General features: G+C 61.2%; 2 protein-coding genes across 3 annotated transcripts; one reads left to right on the forward strand and one right to left on the reverse strand.

The window, feature by feature from the left end:
- Positions 1–2,341: 2,341 nt before the first annotated feature.
- Positions 2,342–5,376, forward strand: LOC136370365 (HEPACAM family member 2-like). Its single transcript, XM_066333727.1, has 6 exons — positions 2,342–2,384; positions 2,752–3,051; positions 3,141–3,410; positions 4,227–4,286; positions 4,644–4,692; positions 5,345–5,376. The coding sequence occupies exons 1-6, from the start codon at positions 2,342–2,344 to the stop codon at positions 5,346–5,348; spliced, it is 726 nt and encodes a 241-aa protein (XP_066189824.1). The 3' UTR covers positions 5,349–5,376.
- Positions 5,377–8,149: 2,773 nt separating this feature from the next.
- Positions 8,150–14,253, reverse strand: LOC136370448 (uncharacterized). Of its 2 annotated transcripts, XM_066333862.1 has the most exons (9): positions 14,169–14,253; positions 12,320–12,661; positions 10,849–11,118; positions 10,337–10,453; positions 10,045–10,146; positions 9,523–9,645; positions 9,232–9,324; positions 8,793–8,885; positions 8,150–8,541 (listed from the first exon to the last, which is right to left on the reverse strand). In XM_066333862.1, exons 1-9 carry the CDS (start codon positions 14,221–14,223, stop codon positions 8,480–8,482), a joined length of 1,257 nt encoding a protein of 418 aa, XP_066189959.1. In that variant the 5' UTR covers positions 14,224–14,253; the 3' UTR covers positions 8,150–8,479. The 2 variants fall into 2 exon arrangements, with proteins under 2 accessions (XP_066189959.1, XP_066189957.1); XM_066333860.1 differs by lacking the exon at positions 14,169–14,253 and having other exon boundaries at positions 8,154–8,541; positions 12,320–13,115.
- Between the last annotated feature and the right edge of the window lie 3,546 nt (positions 14,254–17,799).

The following is a 17,799-nucleotide window of genomic DNA, read 5'->3' on the forward strand; positions in this document are numbered from 1 at the left end:
TGGATGGATGGATGGATGGATGGATGGACGGATGGATGGATGGAGGGAGGGATGGATGGATGGATGGACAGACGGACAGACGGACGGACGGATGGACGGATGGATGGATGGATGGACGGATGGACGGATGGATGGATGGATGATGGATGGATGGATGGATGGATGGATGGATGGATGGAGCCCCATAAAACCCTGCACCCGTGAGCATTCCCAGGGGGGCAGAGGAGCAGCGGCCTCTGGACCATCTGACGGGGAACAACAGTTCCCGAGACACCCCCGCCCCGGCCAGGAGCGGCACGGTGCTCTCGCCATGGGTGACAGGCAATGACAGGCAGCGACAGACAAATCCTGCTGCAGTCCCTCCCTGGGCTCCCAGCGCTTCCCCGCGGGGCTCATCTCCCGGCACAGCGCCTCTCCTCGCTCCTTCTGGAGGACTGCGGGGCTCCTGCCTGGGCACACCATGTCCCGTCCCTCTTCTTCATGTCCTCCTGCACATCCTCCCCATGCCAGGCTTATTACTATTATTATTATTATTATTATTATTATTATTATTATTATTATTTTCCCTGCCACAGAGCCCCCAGCACTTCCCGAGCTGCTCAGCCTCCTGGGGCAGGAGAAAACCATTGTCCCGAACCTGCCTGGGACATTCCTCGGTGAATCTCCTGCAGGAGCAGCGTCGCAGCCATGTCCCATCCCTGCCACAGCCCTGCCGGGAGCTGGAAGGAAATGCTGAACCCCCAGATTTTGTGGCTGAGGTGGGATCCCGGGACAGGGGACCGCTGAGGCCGTGTCCCCCGTGTCCCCGAGGCGGGATTTTACAGCGTGGCAGGAAGGACGGGAGGAGGCAGCACCTTGGGGGGGTTCTGTGTGTTGGGTTTGGGTGTCCTGGAAAGGGGACAGGGAGGGAGCCCGAGGAGGAGAGGGAGAGGAGGAGGACAGGAAGGGAGGGGAGTGGAGGGAAAGGGAGAGGAGGGAAGGGCAAAGAGGGGAGAGAAGAGGAGGGGAAGGGGCGGGGGGAGAAGAGGAGGAGGAGTAGAAGAAAGAAGAGGAAGAGAGGAGGTGAGGAGGAGGAGGAGGGAAGGGGATGGGAGGAGAGGGGAAGAGCAGAAGGAGAAGGCGGAGGGGAAGATCCGGCCAGTCCCGCCCGAAGCCTCGTGGCGGAGCTGCGGCCGCCGCGGCCCCGCGGATGTTCCCGGTGTCCCTCCTGCTGCTCCTCGCCCTCCCGCCCGGCAGCGCGGCGGCCCCGGGGCTCACAGGCGAGTGGCGGCCCCGGGCCGGGCTCCCGGGGCTCTGCCGGCCCTTTGGGGGCCGGGGGAATGCTGCAGGGACCCCGAGCCGCTCCCGGGGCTCTGCCGGCCCTTTGGGGGCCGGGGGAAGGCTGCAGGGACCCCGACCCCCCGAGCCGCTCCCGGGGCTCTGCCGGCCCTTGGGGGGCCGGGGGAAGGCTGCAGGGACCCCGATCCCCCCGAGCGGCTCCCGGGGCTCTGCCGGCCCTTGGGGGGCCGGGGGAAGGATGGAGGGACCCCCATCCCCCCGAGCCGCTCCCGGGGCTCTGCCGGCCCTTTGGGGGCCGGGGGAAGGCTGCAGGGACCCCGATCCCCCCGAGCCGCTCCCGGCGGTCGGGAGGCTTCTCCCGGCGCCGGACTGAAGACGGGAAGGCGCCTCCGGGCTCGGGGAGAGGCTTTTCGGAGTGGGTTGGGAAGAGACTCGGGGCTTTTCCCGGCGCTGGTTCCCGGCGGGCGGCAGCCGGGGTGTCCCTGGGCTCCGTCTGTGTCCCCCCAGAGCAGCAGGAACACGGCCCTGCGGGAACACGGGGCTGTTCCCGGTGAGAGGCTCGGCACAGCCCGGCCAGCGCCGCTCCAGCCCCGGGGCCGGGACACGAGCGCTCCGTGCCCGGTGTCCCCTCGGGAGAGAGCCCGGGGCTGGCCCAGCCCTGCCCGGCACGGGGGACAGGAGCTGCTCCCGGGGATGGACAGAGTTCAGACAGGAGAGGCTCCAGGAGAGCTCCGAGCCCTGCCAGGGCCCGGAGGAGAGCTGCAGAGGGGCTGGGGACAGGACACGGACTGGCTTCACTGCCACAGGGCAGCGATGTGTGGGATAGTGGGAGGAATTCTTCCCTGTGTGGGTAGGGAGGCCCTGCAGAGGTTTCCCAGAGCAGCTGTGGCTGTCCCCGGATCCCTGGCAGTGCCCAAGGCCAGGCTGGATGGGGCTGGGAGCAGCCTGAGACATGGGAGGTGTCCCTGCCCATGAAACTGCGTGATCTTTAAGGTCCCTTCCAACCCAAACCCTTCCATGATTCATGATTCTATAAATAATTCCCTGCTCGGCTGAGGCAGGAATGGGCTCCTTCAGCACCTGCCAGGTGGAGGAGCAGGATCCCAGTGGGCTATAGATGGATGGAGCAGGATCCCCATGGCTGTGGGTGGATGGAGCAGGATCCCAGTGGGCTGTAGATGGATGGAGCAGGATCCCAGTGGGCTGTAGATGGATGGAGCAGGATCCCTGTGGGCTATAGATGGATGGAGCAGGATCCCCATGGCTGTGGGTGGATGGAGCAGTATCCCCATGGCTGTGGGTGGATGGAGCAGGATCCCCAGGTCAGTAGGTGGATGGAGCAGGATCCCTGTGGGCTGTAGATGGATGGAGCAGTATCCCCATGGCTGTGGGTGGATGGAGCAGGTTCCCCGGGCTGTGGGTGACTGCTGGTGTCTCTTGCAGCCCGCACTCTGGCTCCCTGTTACTCTGCAGACCTGCGGCCGGCCAGGGGCAGCCTGGTGTCTGCCGTGGGCTGCACGGTGCTGCTGACAGCTCCCGCCCTGCGCGGCGCCGGGGCCGTGTCCTGGGAGTACCGGGCGGGCTCGGAGGAAGGGGCCATCCTCAGCTACACCTCCCACCAGCCCCCCAACGTGTCCCTGCTCTACCAGAACCGCACCACCTTCAACGAGTCCAGCCTGTCGCTGCGGGTGGTGCTGCAGCGCGGGGACAGCCGCCTCTACCGCCTCCGGGCCCAGGAGGAGGCCACGGCGTGGTTCCAGCTGCACGTCGTGGGTGAGTGGAGCCCCCAGCCCAGCCCCTTGGTGCCTGGGAGCCGGGATTGCCCCGGCTGTGAGCGCTGACCCTGCCCCTGCCTCTGCCAGAGCCGCTGTCCCAGCCGAGCATCTCGGGCAACTCCTTGGTGAAGGCAGGAGGCAGCACCAAACTGGTCTGCAGCGTGGTGGAAGGGAAGGCAGACGCCTACTGGTGGAAGAAGAACGGGGAGCCGCTGCTGAGAAGCGAGCGCATCGAGTTTGTGGAGAACACCACGCTGTGCATCCTGCAGGCGTCCCTCAGTGACAGCGGCTACTACACGTGTGTGGTGAGCAACGCCGTGAGCCAGAACGAGACCTCCTTCCTGCTCCAGGTCCACCGTGAGTGCCTTCCTTCCCTCGCCCAGGGAGGGACCGGGGGGACTGAGGGACATCCCTGGAGGGCAGGGACAAGGAGCTCTGCAGGGCTGAGATATGCCACAGACACGTGGGTTTATTGCAGGGCTCTGGGTAAAGGGGCTGATCTCAGCCCCCAGCCTGCGCTGGAGGGGAGCCCCAGAGAGAGAGGGAGAGACAGAGGGGATGAGGGGAGGGGGGTAAAAAACCTCAGAGGGGTGAGGGAGGTCAGAAGAGTGCCAGGGTCAGGGCGAGAGGAGAGAGGGAGGGAGAAGAACAAGGGCCTTGTTCCAACACATTCTGTCTCCTTTTGTGTTGAATATTCTAATTTACAGCGACCAACCGGCACAAGACACAAACCCTACAGACTGTGCACACAACCCATGAGAACTACTAAATTACCATCTCATCCTATATTCTAAACTCTAAAGACTACTCTTCTTATCTGCCTTTGCCTCGATGCCTTGGCAGGGTGGAGAGGGGCTGCATTTGGGGTCCTTCTGTTTTCTGTCCTTCAGCCCATCTCCAGTTAATCCCCATCCTCCTGCCTGCCTTACCTCCATCTCAAAGCTGCCCTCCATTTCTATTTCACTCACAGATTTTATATCTCCAGGATTTCTTCCCTGACAATCATATCCATCAGCCCTTCCTGGCCCATCTTTCCCATCAGGGACAGCCCCAGGAAAGGGATTCTCTCTCCCTGCCTGTGCTGAGCAGGCAGGTTTGCTGGGAGGCTGTGGGTGGCTTAAACTCAGGTTAAATGTGCTCTGGTGCAGAGGCTCTGGCTTCTCCCCCTTGCAGACGCTGCCAACGTGATGCTGCCTGTGCTGCTGACCTGTGTCGCCGTCGGCCTGCTCGCAGGTGGGTGCCGGGGTGACTCTGCCCTGGTTCTGGCAGCTGGGTGCCGTGGCAGGTGCTGTGGCCACCAGGGGTGGGTGAGAGGGCCCCATGTGGCACATCTCTGCCAGGACCTGGCTGTCCCACCCCGGCATCCCGCGGGCAGGGGCTGGGCTTTGTCACTTCTGTTTCCAGCTGGGTGTCCCCAGTCCAAGGAGGTCATGCTGTCCTCTGTTGATGATGATGATGGTGGGGCTCTGAGCAGCCTGGGCTGGTGGAACGTGTTCCTACCCATGGGAGGGGTTGGAAGTGGATGGGCTTTGAAGGTCTCTCCACCCCAAATGATTCTGGGATTCTCTGATGCTGCTGCTTTGTCCCCAGGTGTCCTCGTCTGGTGCCAGAAAAGGGAGAACTCGTGTGACAACTGTTGGTAAGATGCCTCCAGCTCCCTCCTGGGGTGGCTGCCTTGTCCAGCCAACATTTTCTGTCTGTAAGCCCACGTTAATCCTTGGCTGGATCCAAGTGAGCCGGAGAAGTGGGAGAGCTCAGGGTGCTATTCCAGCCTCTCTGGTAAGAGGCTGCTCTCCCACCCTGGCGGCTCAAAGGATATTCTGTCCCCTCTTTTTAATCCCCCCTCTGGAAATATTCCTGATTCCTCTCCCCAGAGCCTGGCACTCCTGGTTATCCTAGCTCTAATGGGTGGGCTTTTCAATACTCTGGAGATTTCTGGGAAGCAAGTGATTCTCGAGATTTTCTCAGAAATCACTCCCTCTCTGTGACCACAAACACTCTCAGGCTGTTCACTGGAGCCTCCTGGAGGGTGAGGATAAGGATGTGGGTCCCTTGGGTTGGGAAACCCATCCCGTGAGGTGGTGGGTTACAGACAAGGAGCTCTCAGGTGTCAGATCCCAGGGAACTCCAGGCAGAGATAAACTGGCCAAGGTAGCTACTGGAATTTAGGTGGGGCACAAGTCCAGACCTCCTGGTGCTGCCACTGCCAGTGTGGGACCCTCTGAGCTGGCTGAGGCCCTGGAGGGGTCCAAGAGCCCAGGACATGGCTCATGTGGGGCTCTCTCTTGCAGGTAGAGCTGGGTCAGGCTGCTCTTGCCCTTCCCTGGTGGTGGACACTGCTGGAGTGCCAAGTGTCCCATCCCAGCCTCTCCTGGCCTCACCTGGGAAGTGTTCATGCTTCCAGAACCTGCAGATATCTTTTTGGAAAACGCTGGTTTGGACTGTTTCTGTGTTGTCCTGCTCTTCCTGTTGTGCATTCCTGGGGAGAGCGATGTTCCTGCTCCCTCCCTGCATCCTCCTGGTTTCCTGGCAGGGGATGGGGGAGCAGCAAAGGAGTTCAGTTTCTGAAAGCAGGGCCCAGGGGAATCCTTGCAGCTGGCTGACTGGGGGTGCTCCTGCAGCCCTGGGCTCTGCAGGATCTGGGAATACCCCTGGGGACATCCCCTCCTCTTCCCAGCACTGCTGGTGCCAGCCTGTCCTTGCTGTTTGCTGCTCCTGCCAGTGACATCAGCCTTGGCCCAGCTGGATACAGGATCTCTGCTCCTGTCCCGTGTCCCTGTGTCCCTGCTGTCCCCTCCTCCCCCTGCTGCCTCTGTGGGCCCTCCTGGGCTCTGCTGGGGAGGGGATGTAGCTCTGGGGGCAGAGTAGACGTCCCCAGCCTGGAGAGAACTGGATGCTCTCCCAGGTGGACCCCACTGTTGGTCACCCTGGGACATTTACACCCCCTTTTAACCCAGGTCCAGGACCCTCCCTGAGCCTGTCCCCAGCACCTCTGGAGCAGGCCAGGGACCTCTTAAAGGCAAACTGGAAAACTGTAGGAGAGATCACTGGGAGATTCCGGGGCTGTTAGCAAGGGGCCGTCCTAACCTGGGGTTTCGTGCAGCCATTAAAGGAAGCAGAGGAGTTTGGGTGGAATAAATGAGGTTCCAGCCCCGTAGGAAGCTGCAGGACAATTGTCATGTTCTCTGTTGCACTTGAAGGTGTAAAACCTACGTTTTACAGGAAATACTTTTTTAAGTGTTTTGGCGAGTTTACTGTGAGTGGTTTTGGAGACTTTGTGGTTTGTTGATGTCTGTTGCTGCTAATAAAGAGTGTGTGTTATCCCAGGGGGTGTTGCTGTGGTGTTTAGGGGTGGGAAATGCCCTCTGGGGCAGCTGGAGCCTGGGGTAGCAGTGGGTTGGGAATCAGCCCCTGGTGGGCTGTGGCTGGTGGCAAACCTGGATTTGTCCTGGTGTCTGCCTCTGGGAGATCACAGGATTTACAGAATTCACACAATCACTGGGTTGGAAGAGACCTTCAAGATCCTCGAGTCCAGCCCAGCCCTAACACCTCAACTAAACCATGGCCCCAGTGCCACATCCAGTCTGCTTTAAAAACACCCAGGGATGGTGACTCCACCACCTCCCCGGGCAGAGTATTCCAGTATTTAATCACTCTTTCCATGAAAAACCTCTCCCTAATATCCAACCTGTGTTTCCCTTGATGCAGCCTGAGGCTGTGTCCTCTCGTTCTGTCAGTGCTGCCTGGAGAAAGGGACCAACCCCATTGATAGAGCCACCCTTCAGGGAGTTACAGAGAGTGATAAGGCCACCTCGGAGTCTCCTTTTCTCCAGGATAAACGCCCCCAGCTCCCTCAGTGGTTCCTCATGTGGCTTCTGTTCCAAGCCCTTCTCCAGCTTTGTCTCCCTCGTGATCCCTTGCTCATCGTTTTCTCCCCTTGTGGGGTTCCTGCCTCCCCATCCCGTCCCTCCCCTGCCCCTGTGGCACTGACAGCCTGAGGGGCTCAGCTGGGCTTCAAAAGAGCCCAACAACTCCTCTCCCAACCCTGGGGAGGGTATTTTTACCCTGGCCCCGTTCCCCGAGTCATGGGAGCTGGCAGCTGCCCTGGCAGTGCCCGGGGAGGAGCTGCTTCCCAAGGAGCTGTGCCAGGGCTGCCCCGAGGGGCCCTTTCGGGCAGGTTTGGGGTTCAGCTGGAGGCCTTTGGGTGCAGGGCTGTGCTCAGCAGCTGTTTGTGGCTGGAAAAGGCTCCTTTGGGCTGCAGGAAACACCTCAGGGCCTTGTGCCAGCCAGGAAAAACAGCCCCTGGCACGGGCTGAGTGCGAGTTTAATCCTGCCTGGAGTGAATAAATCCCAGAGTGCGGCAGACAGCCTGGGCTGGACCTGAGGAAGAGCTGTTGACAGCATCCACCTCCTCCCACCCTGGGTTTTGTGCCTTCATGTCCTTCCTCCGCCTTTGCTACCGTAAACCCAGAATTTATTTCAAGTTACCACAGGCTTACTCCCAGAGGAGCATTTGATGCTGCTCCCAGGTACATCTTACACAAATAGCTCTAAACTGGTGTAAACAAACACTAAACCAAGATAAACCAGTGAGAGACTCCTGCAGCTGCTGCTGAAGGGATTCCCCTTCTCCACTCCGGGCTTTTGTTTTCTGGAGAAAGAAGGGAGGAAATGGGCATTTGGCCTCCTCTGGGTCTGTTTTATATATCAAAAAAGGCAGAATCATGTTAATTTCATGGACATTTATTGTGAGGATCATAGAGGAACCAAAAGTGAGACCCCTGAAGCCACTAAACCTGGAGGAAGGCATGGGGTGGCTTTGCCAAGTGGGACACACCCCATGGAGCTCAGCTGGGAGCGGCGTCTGGGTTCCCTGGCTCAGACATTTCCATGGACCTGGAAGGAAGAGGAGGGGAAACGTGCTGAACATCAAAACTGTTCCCTGGCAGGGTGGGGAAGGCTGGCACAGGGTGCCCAGAGCAGCCCCTGGATCCCTGGCAGTGCCCAAGGCCAGGCTGGACACTGGGGCTGGATCACCCTGGGACAGTGGGAGGTGTCCCTGGGACAGTGGGAGGTGGCCCTGCCCACGGCAGGAGAAGGAACTGGATAATCTTGGGGTTCCCTTCCCACTCAAACCATTCTGTTAATCCATGAATCCAGGAGAAATTAGGGTTTAAAAGCTTCAGGTTAAGGCCATAAGGGGGAGTTTTGAGTGGGTTCTCAAGTGCGTTGCTGGATGGGGACCCCACCAGAGCCTCCCCTGAGCCCAGCAAGAGCCCAGGGGCTGGAGGACAGTGCTGGGCTGGATATTTCTTGGGGTCTGGGTCTTAAACTAAAAGGATAAACACAGGACAGTTTCCTGCTTCTTTCACTTCAAGATACACAAATTCATGTGAAAAATAGGAAGTTATGTGGAAAATAAGGACCTACCTGACTTTGTCAACCCAAGAGACATCGTGGTCCTTGTGATGGCCCTGAGTTGTGAGATCTGCAAAAGACAAATCTCTCCCCAGGTCAGGAGAAGGTGTGAGAGGCAGCAGGGACGGGCTGTTGTATTTGGGATACGGTCCCTGGGCCTTCCCAGGGAAGGGAAACGGTCAGTGGGAATGACTGACCGTGGGGGCTTCACAAAAAATACACTTTTTCACTCGGAATAAAACTTGTTTAGGTAATTCCTGTGGCTGCTGGGTGGCGTGGGGACCCTGAGGCAGTGGCAGGAGCAGACAGAGATGGACTTACAGCAGAGATGGATGGCGAGCAGCGGGAGCGCCGACACGGCTGCTGTGCTGACCACCAGGACAACCACATCCATGAACTCCGTGCATCCTTCTTCTGCCAGGGAAACCAGAGCAGGGGCAGGGGAAGGGGGAAGGCAGGTTGCCACCATGAAAGCAAATGGTGGCAAAGAACAAAAAGAACAGAAAGAACAGAAAATAAACAGAACAGAAAGAACAGAAAAAGAACAGAAAATAAAGAACGGAAAAGAACAGAAAATGAAAAGAACAAAGAACAGAAAGTAAAACAGGTGAAGGATGTCGAAACTGGGTTTTTGCTCCTGCCAAGATTTCACTTCTCCGAAACTCCTGGCCTGTTGGGTTTGTTTCTGGAGGTCCAACAGCCAAAGGGATGTGGGGGTTCCATGCCCTGGGGGTTCCATGCCCTGGGGAGCTCTGCTCACCGTGCTGCTGGTAGAGGTTCTTGATGAGGAAGGTGCTGCTCAGCACCACGGTGACCACGGCCCCCGGCGCGGCGTAACCCATGGTGCGCTGTGCTGTGGGGACACGGGGAAAAGGGACGGGGGTCAGTGTCCAGAGCTGTGGGGGCAGGACTGGCCTCACCCAGGCACTTGTGAGGAACCCACCAGAATGAGTTCAGCACAGGAGTTCTCCTTTATAAGTTAGGGATAATGTTTTGGGCAGAATAATCTCCCCGTGGACCAGTTTGGCCCATCCTCGGTGGGACCAGTTACCTTTTTTGCTCTTCAGATGGTTGAAATCTGTAGGCTGGAAAATCACGGTGGTGCTAACCAGGAAGGTCACCACGATCAGGTAGCTCAGGGTGATCTCGAGCAGTAAGACAGCCACAGAAGGGCCTGAAACGGGACAAGGCAGAGACCTCCATGTTCCACTGCCTACCTGCTCCATCACCTGGGAGCCCTGCGTCACACCCCTTCCACACCCTCCTCTCACTTCCAGCCTTTCCTTGCAGCCTCCCCATCCCCAGATCATTTCACCGTGCTGCTGGGACTCATCCTGGGAAAAGGGGAATAGCTGTATTAATTGTTCAGGGGGGTGTGTAATGCACGTGGTGGTCCAGGCTGCCCCGGACATGGAGATCACACACGGATCCATTGCTCCGGGTGGGTCTGTCCCCACAGCCCGTGGGGTGACTGCCCTGCCCCTCACTGCCGCCTTCTCTGGCCTCCCCCGGACTCTGCATCACCCACCGGCTCTCTCCCCCTCCCTCTGAACTCCCCACAGCCCGCTCCGACCTTCCTCCCGCATCCAGAGGATGCCGGCGACTCCGTCCAGGACGCAGGCGATGCACACCAGCCCGCAGGTGTAGGAGCTGAGCCACCTCCAGAGCTCCCCCCCTGGAAACGCAGAGCAGAGGGCTGAGGGCTGTGACCGCCGGGAATTCCGTGGCAGCCGTCCCCCCTTCCCCCGGCCGGGCTGGTGTGCGTCCAGCCGCTGTAGGATATCCCGGGACCTGCGGTGCCCTGAGCGATGCTCTTTCTGTCCCCCACCAGACAAGGGAAAGCAGGTCCTGTCCCCCCAACACACTTATCCTGAGCTTCTCGGACTGGCAGACGGGAATGATCAATCCCCACGCCGAGACAACAGCGAAGACCACCGCGACCACGGCAATCCTCAGGGCGTGCTTCAAGCGACGGGAGAGACCTGGAAAAGAGCGACGCCGAGAGGCGGGAGATGCGACATCAGCAGGAGCAGCCCGCCCGGCTCCGGGGCCGCAGGGATGCTCCATCGCCAGGACAGATGCCATCCATGCGCCAGCTGATGGCCAAATACAGCCCGGGAATGGTCCAGTCTGGGGCGGGCGCTCCCCGCAGGTTCCCCGGCCACCCTCTGGAGCTGATGTCCGGGCCAGGCTCCATCGTTTGGGACCTGCCCCAAGAGGGGACGGCCAAGGACTGTGCCCTGGTGGGGTCAGAGGCGGGGAATTGCTGCTGCTGAGCCCACGACGGGCAGCTCCCGGCAGCAGCGTGGGGATGGAGGCTGAGGATGGAAGCGCTGAGGGAAGGGCGGAGGGCAGGAGGAGCAGCGGGAGCTGAGACCTTCGATGGTGACCTGCAGGGAGGTCTCCTGCCAGCTGATCCTGTTGCTGGCATTGCAGGAATAGGAGCCGCAGTCCGACTTCGTGGCCGGCCTCAGGTACAGAACGCTGAGGCTGCTGGACACCCGGGAAGCTCTGTCCGGGGGAAGGGGCTGCCCATCCTTCCTCCAGGTGATGTTTTCCACTCTGCCCTCGGCCACCTCGCAGACGAGCTGGCCGCCGGCCCGAGCCAGGAGAGGGCTGCTCCGGAGCTGGGGGCGGGACACGGGCTCTGGAAAAGGAGCAGAGACCCAAGCACTTTTCTCAGGAGTAGAATCACAAAACAATTTGGGTGGGAAGGGACCTTTGGCTGATCCAGTTCCCCCTTCTGCCATGGGCAGGGACACCTTCCGCTACCCCAGGCTGCTCCAAGCCCCATCCAACTGGACCTTGGGCACTGCCAGGGCTCCAGGGGCAGCCCCAGCTGCTCTGGGCACCCTGTGCCAGTGAAGGAGACCCGGAGCACTCCTGATGTGCCCCTGGGCTGCCGCTGCCATCACAGCATCAGTCACAGCGTGGGCACAGGTGCCTTCCCCTCGGGAAGTCCGTCCTGCTGCTGCGCTTTCCAGGACTGCTTTTTCTCCAGGAGTTGAATCACTGCTTTTAATGGATGTGGGTTAATATGGAGCACTTTGAAATGTGCCAGGAAATGAGGGAATAGGAGAGGAGGCAGCAGATCCCACTCGGATTGTGTGTGGTTGGAAGGAGAGGCGGGTGCTGAAGGGCTGCGGTGGCATTATGGCCGTGGCGTGATTGGTGAGAGGGTAAATGAGGCAGAGCAAATTAAGGGGATTGCTGGCAGCAGTACTGGGGAGGGACTTCTGGGCTGTTTCAAGTGCCTCTGATGTCTGTGGTGGCAGCTGGTGCCTGCAGAGGGCAAAGGGGACAGCCTGGCCTCAGGGGGTGTCGCTTCTCCAGAAACCTCAGCTCCGTTGGTGTCCCCAGGCAGAGTGCTGGGGGCAGGGACACTGCAGGTGGCAGTCACAGCATCCCACCAGCCCCTCCATTATCCCTCTGCTTCCTCCACCATCTCGCCAGTCTCTCCATCCTCCCACCGGTCCCTCCATCACCCCACTAGTTCTTCCATCCTGCTACTGGTCCCTCCATCATCCTCCAGCCACTCCATCATCCCTCTGTCCTCCCACTAGTCCCTCCATCCCTGCATTGAAGTGTGGGAAACAAGGAAGTTGCCTCTCCAGGATGGAACTTGTCCCTCTGTCCAAGCCAGGCCCCTGGGAGGTCTCACTGTGCAGCACAAGATCTGCTCCCCCAGGACAGGTTGGGAATGTCTTCCCAAGGTCTCCTGGGTGCTGTCTCCACACACGACAAGCTCAGGACTGGCCCACCAGCCTTTGCTCCAATCCCTTCTCCAAGCCCCTTGCCCTGGCCCATGCACAGACAGATCCTGCTCGGATCCCACAGCCAGCACTCACCGAGGACTTCCAGCTGGATCTCCAGGCTCTTCCTGTCTCCCGTGTTGACAGTCACTCTGTAGGTGCCACTGTCACTCTCCTGGACCTCCTCCAGCAGGAGAGACCCATTGGAGGGATGGAAAACGGCCCGTCCTGCATAGGGAGCGTGGATGGAGGGGCTCTGGGCGCCCCCCTGGTGCCGCAGGATGGGCTGGGGGCTGCTGCCGTTGAGGAATTCCCAGTGCATGGAATTGCCGTAGGCAACGTTCTCCAGCGCAGGGAGCAGCACCGAGGAGCCCACAGCAGCAGCTCTGTGGACAGGTCCCTCTGCCTCCAGAGCCCGAGGGAATGGCACCAGCAGCCCTGGAGAGGAGAGGGGTGGCCATGGGGCTGGGAGCAAACTGCTCTGGGGAGAGGAGCGCCAGGGGAGTGGAATGAGCTTCTCGAGCTGAGTGTTTGTCATAATAACCTGATCTCCATGACTAACTCATAGAACCCTGGAAAGGTTTGAGTCAGAAGGGAGCTCAGAGCCCATCTCATTCCAATTCTGCCACCTTACACTAGGCCAGGCTGCTCCAGTCCCTGCTCAGCCTGCCTTGGAACACTTCCAGGGATGGGACAGCCACAAAATTCCCGGCTGGATTTGGGGCTGAAGGTGTCCACATGCTCCCAGCAGCGCAGGATGAATTTTGGGATGTACCTTCCCAAAAACCCTGGGTTTGGCACGACTTGGGCTCTGGCAGGTGCTCCAGGACTTAAGGAGGAGCTGCTGTGGGAAGGTCACAGCTGCCAGCCCCCGATCCCCGGTGCAGGGGATTCTAGGGAAGAGGAGAGGGGCAGAGTCCCCAGGGCGCTGCGCACAGACGCCAGGGATCTCACGGGCTGTTTGCTCTCGGCTCCTGCCCTGATAAGCACCTGTTCACCTGCATTCCCCCTGCACCTGCCAGCCCCCGCACGCTCCTGCTGCTCCCACGGCGATGGTGCAGCACAGGTGGGAGGGAGAAGGAGTGTGACAATCCAGCTAAAGTCAAGTTCGTCAGGTGATTTTAATTTCTCACTCTGATAACCTTGAGTGGCAGCTGTATTCATGCCTTCCTGACCCCCAAATGGTAGATGCAGAGGAAGAAAATACAATTTAATGAATAAATTTTTTTTCTCTGAAAAATCCTCATTTTCTGCTAAGAAAACACTATTTACAGAGAGCAGAACAACTGGCTGAAGGAAAGGGGGAAACCATCTTAGCAGCTGCAAAGGCCAAAACTCATCCTATAGACACTGAGAACTCACTGACAACATCCCAAAATCAAGCTGGAGGGTAATGGGCCTCCTTTCTATTTTTTCATCCTGAAAATCTTTGTGCTTTTGGATCTAGCACAGGTTGCCCAGGGCCTGGAAGTGTTCAAGGTTGGACGGGGCTTGGAGTGACCTGGGGATGGAATGGGGTGAGCTTTAAGGTCCTTTTCATCCCAAACCCTCCCGTTATTCCATGGTTTGTGTTTCAAGGCAGCCAGTGACTATTTATAGAGCACAGTGAAAGTGCTCACGAGTTTACCAGCAATAAAATCTGCGTTTTTAAAAACATCAAATATTTATACACACACATTTTTAACACCAGCACAGATATTAACGTATTTACCAATATTTCTGCGTGAGCACATCTATCAGCCCCACTATAAATCTGGCTGCAGCAGATTTCTATCCCCGGAGCTGCGTGTGGCTCCTCCACCTCCTCTCTCCTTGGACAAACACACCTTTGCCTTCCAGGTTAAACATTTTACCCACCGAAACCCTCAGGCCCGGAGCTCCCCACGGCCCCGAAGGGGTTTGGCAGAGGCGAGGAGCCGCGGCTCCCGGCCCGTGGAGTCCTTACCTGCCAGGAGCAGGCAGGCGGTGCCCAGCAGCTCCGCGGGACGGCACAGCAGCATCTGCCGAGGGAGAACGGCCCCGGGCTTCCCGGCTTTAAAACCAGCCCTGGCCATGAATTCCGCGCCGCGCTCAGAGCAACAGGTCAGGCTGTAGCGTGGCTCTGCAGCCCTGCGATGGATTGATGGGGATCCGCAGCCTCTTTCCCTGCCCACGGCTCCTCTCCCTCCGCGCCGATTCCCCTCCCAGACCGCTCCCGGGAGTGGCCGCGGCTCCCGCTCCTGTCCCCGCTCCTGTCCCCCTCCTGTCCCCGCTCGTGTCCCCATCCTGTCCCCGCTCCTGTCCCCGTCCCTGTCCCCCCTCCTGTCCCCCCTCCTGTCCCCGCTCCTGTCCCCGCTCCTGTCCCCGCTCCTGTCCCCTCTCCTGTCCCCGCTCCTGTCCCCGCTCGTGTCCCCATCCTGTCCCCCCTCCTGTCCCCGCTCCTGTCCCCGCTCCTGTCCCCCCCCCTGTCCCTGCTCCTGTCCCCGCTCCTGTCCCCCCTCCTGTCCCCGTCCCTGTCCCCCCTCCTCTCCCCGTCCCTGTCCCCGTCCCTGTCCCCGCTCCTGTCCCCCCTCCTGTCCCCGCTCCTGTCCCCCCTCCTGTCCCCGCTCCTGTCCCCGCTCCTGTCCCGCTCCTGTCCCGCTCCTGTCCCCTCTCCTGTCCCCGCTCCTGGTCCCCGCTCCTGTCCCCGCTCCTGTCCCCCCTCCTGGTCCCCGCTCCTGTCCTCGCTCGTGTCCCCGCTCCTGTCTCCCCTCCTGTCCCCGTCCCTGTCCCGCTCCTGTCCCCGCTCGTGTCCCCGCTCCTGTCCCCGCTCCTGTCCCCGCTCCTGTCCCCGCTCGTGTCCCCGCTCGTGTCCCCGCTCCTGTCCCCATCCTGTCCTCCCTCCTGTCCCACTCCCGTCCCGCTCCTGTCCCCGCTCCTGTCCCCCCTCCTGTCCCCGCTCGTGTCCCCGCTCCTGTCCCCATCCTGTCCCCCCTCCTGTCCCTGTCCCCACTCCTGTCCCCCCTCCTGTCCCCGTCCCTGTCCCCCCTCCTGTCCCCGTCCCTGTCCCCGCTCCTGTCCCCGCTCCCGTCCCCATCCTGTCCCGCTCTTGTCCCCGCTCCTGTCCCCGTTCCTGTCCCCGCTCCTGTCCCGCTCCTGTCCCCGCTCCTGTCCCCTCTCCTGTCCCCTCTCCTGTCCCCCCTCCTGTCCCCGTCCCTGTCCCCCCTCCTGTCCCCGCTCCTGTCCCCGCTCCTGTCCCTGCTCCTGTCCCCATCCTGTCCCCCCTCCTGTCCCCGCTCGTGTCCCCCCTCCTCTCCCCGTCCCTGTCCCCGTCCCTGTCCCCGCTCCTGTCCCCCCTCCTGTCCCGCGCCTGTCTCCCCTCCTGTCCCCCCTCCTGTCCCCGCTCCTGTCCCCGCTCCTGTCCCCCCTCCTGTCCCCGCTCCTGTCCCCCCTCCTGTCCCCGCTCCTGTCCCCGCTCCTGTCCCCCCTCCTGTCCCCGCTCGTGTCCCCGCTCCTGTCCCCATCCTGTCCCCCCTCCTGTCCCTGTCCCCACTCCTGTCCCCCCTCCTGTCCCCGTCCCTGTCCCCCCTCCTGTCCCCGTCCCTGTCCCCGCTCCTGTCCCCGCTCCCGTCCCCGCTCCTGTCCCGCTCTTGTCCCCGCTCCTGTCCCCGTTCCTGTCCCCGCTCCTGTCCCGCTCCTGTCCCCGCTCCTGTCCCCTCTCCTGTCCCCTCTCCTGTCCCCCCTCCTGTCCCCGTCCCTGTCCCCCCTCCTGTCCCCGCTCCTGTCCCCGCTCCTGTCCCCGCTCCTGTCCCTGCTCCTGTCCCCATCCTGTCCCCCCTCCTGTCCCCGCTCGTGTCCCCCCTCCTCTCCCCGTCCCTGTCCCCGTCCCTGTCCCCGCTCCTGTCCCCCCTCCTGTCCCGCGCCTGTCTCCCCTCCTGTCCCCCCTCCTGTCCCCGCTCCTGTCCCCGCTCCTGTCCCGCTCTTGTCCCCGTCCCTGTCCCCGCTCCTGTCCCCGCTCCTGTCCCCGCTCCTGTCCCCGCTCCTGTCCCCTTCCCGTCCCCGCTCCTGTCTCCCCTCCTGTCCCCGCTCCTGTCCCGCTCTTGTCCCCGCTCCTGTCCCCCCTCCTGTCCCGCTCCTGTCTCCCCTCCTGTCCCGCTCCTGTCCCCGCTCCCGGGGGAAAGGAGCCGCCAGCGCCTCCGGCACCGAGCCGGGGTCCATCGGCGGCTCCTGAGCCTCCAGGGGCTCCGCCGGAGCGGGGTAGGGGCTCCACAGCAATAAAAATAACAGGGCACGTTCCAGGTCATTTCCATGCCCCGAGGCCAGAAGATCCATCCCCATCCCTTTCCCACTGCTCAATCCTCTCCCAGAGGCTGGAGGAGAGCCGGAATGCGGCCCCAGCCCGGTTCTGAGAGGAGCAGGAGCTCAGTCTGGCTCTAAAACACCCGTGAGCAGCTTCCCCCTGTTTTATCCGAGTCCGGTGAGGGTCCTGAGGCTCTTGGTGGCACCAGCGGGGACCAGGGGGATGCACTGAAAGCTGCACCTGCAGGATCCTGAGAGCTGGAGTGAGCAGGGGGCTCCGGGGCGCACTGCGGGGACATTGGGGGCTCTGCGAGATACTGGAGGGAAAATGTGGCCAGGAAGTGAATGGGGAGGGTCTGGTTTCCCTGCAGGGCGCAGGGCTCCGGGGAGCACCGAAACCTGAAGGAGGGGCTGAAGAGGCTGAAGTACAGAGCCCAGAGGAGAGGGAGGGGTCCCAAAGGAGGAACTGGGGTCCCCGTGGGACAAGCCAGCAAACAGGGATGGGGGAGCTGGAGCCCACTGAGGGTCTGTGTGGGTGTGGGGACACACTGCCCAGCAGCAAAGGGGATGAAGCCGGGGGCCCTGGGACGTGCAGATGGGCATGAAGGACCCCGGGATCCAGCAAGACCCTCCCAGATTCTCCCCGGGCTCCATCAGCTGCGCTGGCCTCAGCTGCCCTCTGACAGCGCCGGGGTCCTGCAGGCACCCCCAGACTGCGAGCTCTCGATTCCCTCACATCACTCCTGCCCTCTGCTCCACCCGCGGCCACGACAGCTCCATCCCACAGCTCCCGAACAGCGCTCAGCCCACAGAGGCTCAGAACAGCAATTCCTGCTGACTCCAGAGGGATGGAGAGGGAGCAGCGGCACCGCCGGGAGCGCCCAGCCGCCTGGGGACGGGACCCGAGGGGGTTTGAAACTGAATTTGTGGCATCTTGTGCCATCGTGTGGCCGGGGAGAGGCCGGTGCAGCGGCACCGGGAGGGGACGAGGGGGATGAGGGAGGGTGAGGATGCGGGATGCTGGCACAGCCCAGGGGCCAGGACGGGCAGCGCTGGAGGAGGGCGGGTCCCAGCACGGAATGCTCAGACACTGCAAACACAACCGCTCCTTCTCTCCTTGCTTGTGGAAGGGAGTGGCTTTGTCTCCTTCAAAAAGTGGAGGTGGAGGAGGGATCCTCTTTCTTTCGCAGGGCTGACTCCAGAGGGAGTCTCCCGCAGGTCCCACTGCCGCCTGGCCGCACCACGGCCACCTCTCACCACTGTCCCAGGGGTCCGGTGACATCTTTTGGTGGTAAAATACCCTTTTTGTGGGCAAACCC

This window comes from Sylvia atricapilla, chromosome 21 (assembly GCF_009819655.1).
Source record: "Sylvia atricapilla isolate bSylAtr1 chromosome 21, bSylAtr1.pri, whole genome shotgun sequence".
NCBI lineage: Eukaryota > Metazoa > Chordata > Aves > Passeriformes > Sylviidae > Sylvia > Sylvia atricapilla.

Excerpts from the sequence above, each read along its gene's own strand:
- LOC136370365 (XM_066333727.1), top strand. The coding sequence starts at position 2,342 with ATGGGCTCCTTCAGCACCTGCCAGGTGGAGGAGCAGGATCCCA. Across the intron at positions 2,385-2,751 it reads GGTGGAGGAGCAGGATCCCA|ACCTGCGGCCGGCCAGGGGC; the intron begins GTGGGCTATAGA and ends GTTACTCTGCAG. Across the intron at positions 3,411-4,226 it reads CTTCCTGCTCCAGGTCCACC|ACGCTGCCAACGTGATGCTG; the intron begins GTGAGTGCCTTC and ends TCCCCCTTGCAG.
- LOC136370448 (XM_066333860.1), bottom strand. The coding sequence starts at position 12,761 with ATGACAAACACTCAGCTCGAGAAGCTCATTCCACTCCCCTGGCGCTCC. Across the intron at positions 11,119-12,319 it reads GATCCAGCTGGAAGTCCTCG|AGCCCGTGTCCCGCCCCCAG; the intron begins GTGAGTGCTGGC and ends CTCCTTTTCCAG. Across the intron at positions 10,454-10,848 it reads CCTGCAGGTCACCATCGAAG|GTCTCTCCCGTCGCTTGAAG; the intron begins GTCTCAGCTCCC and ends GCTCTTTTCCAG.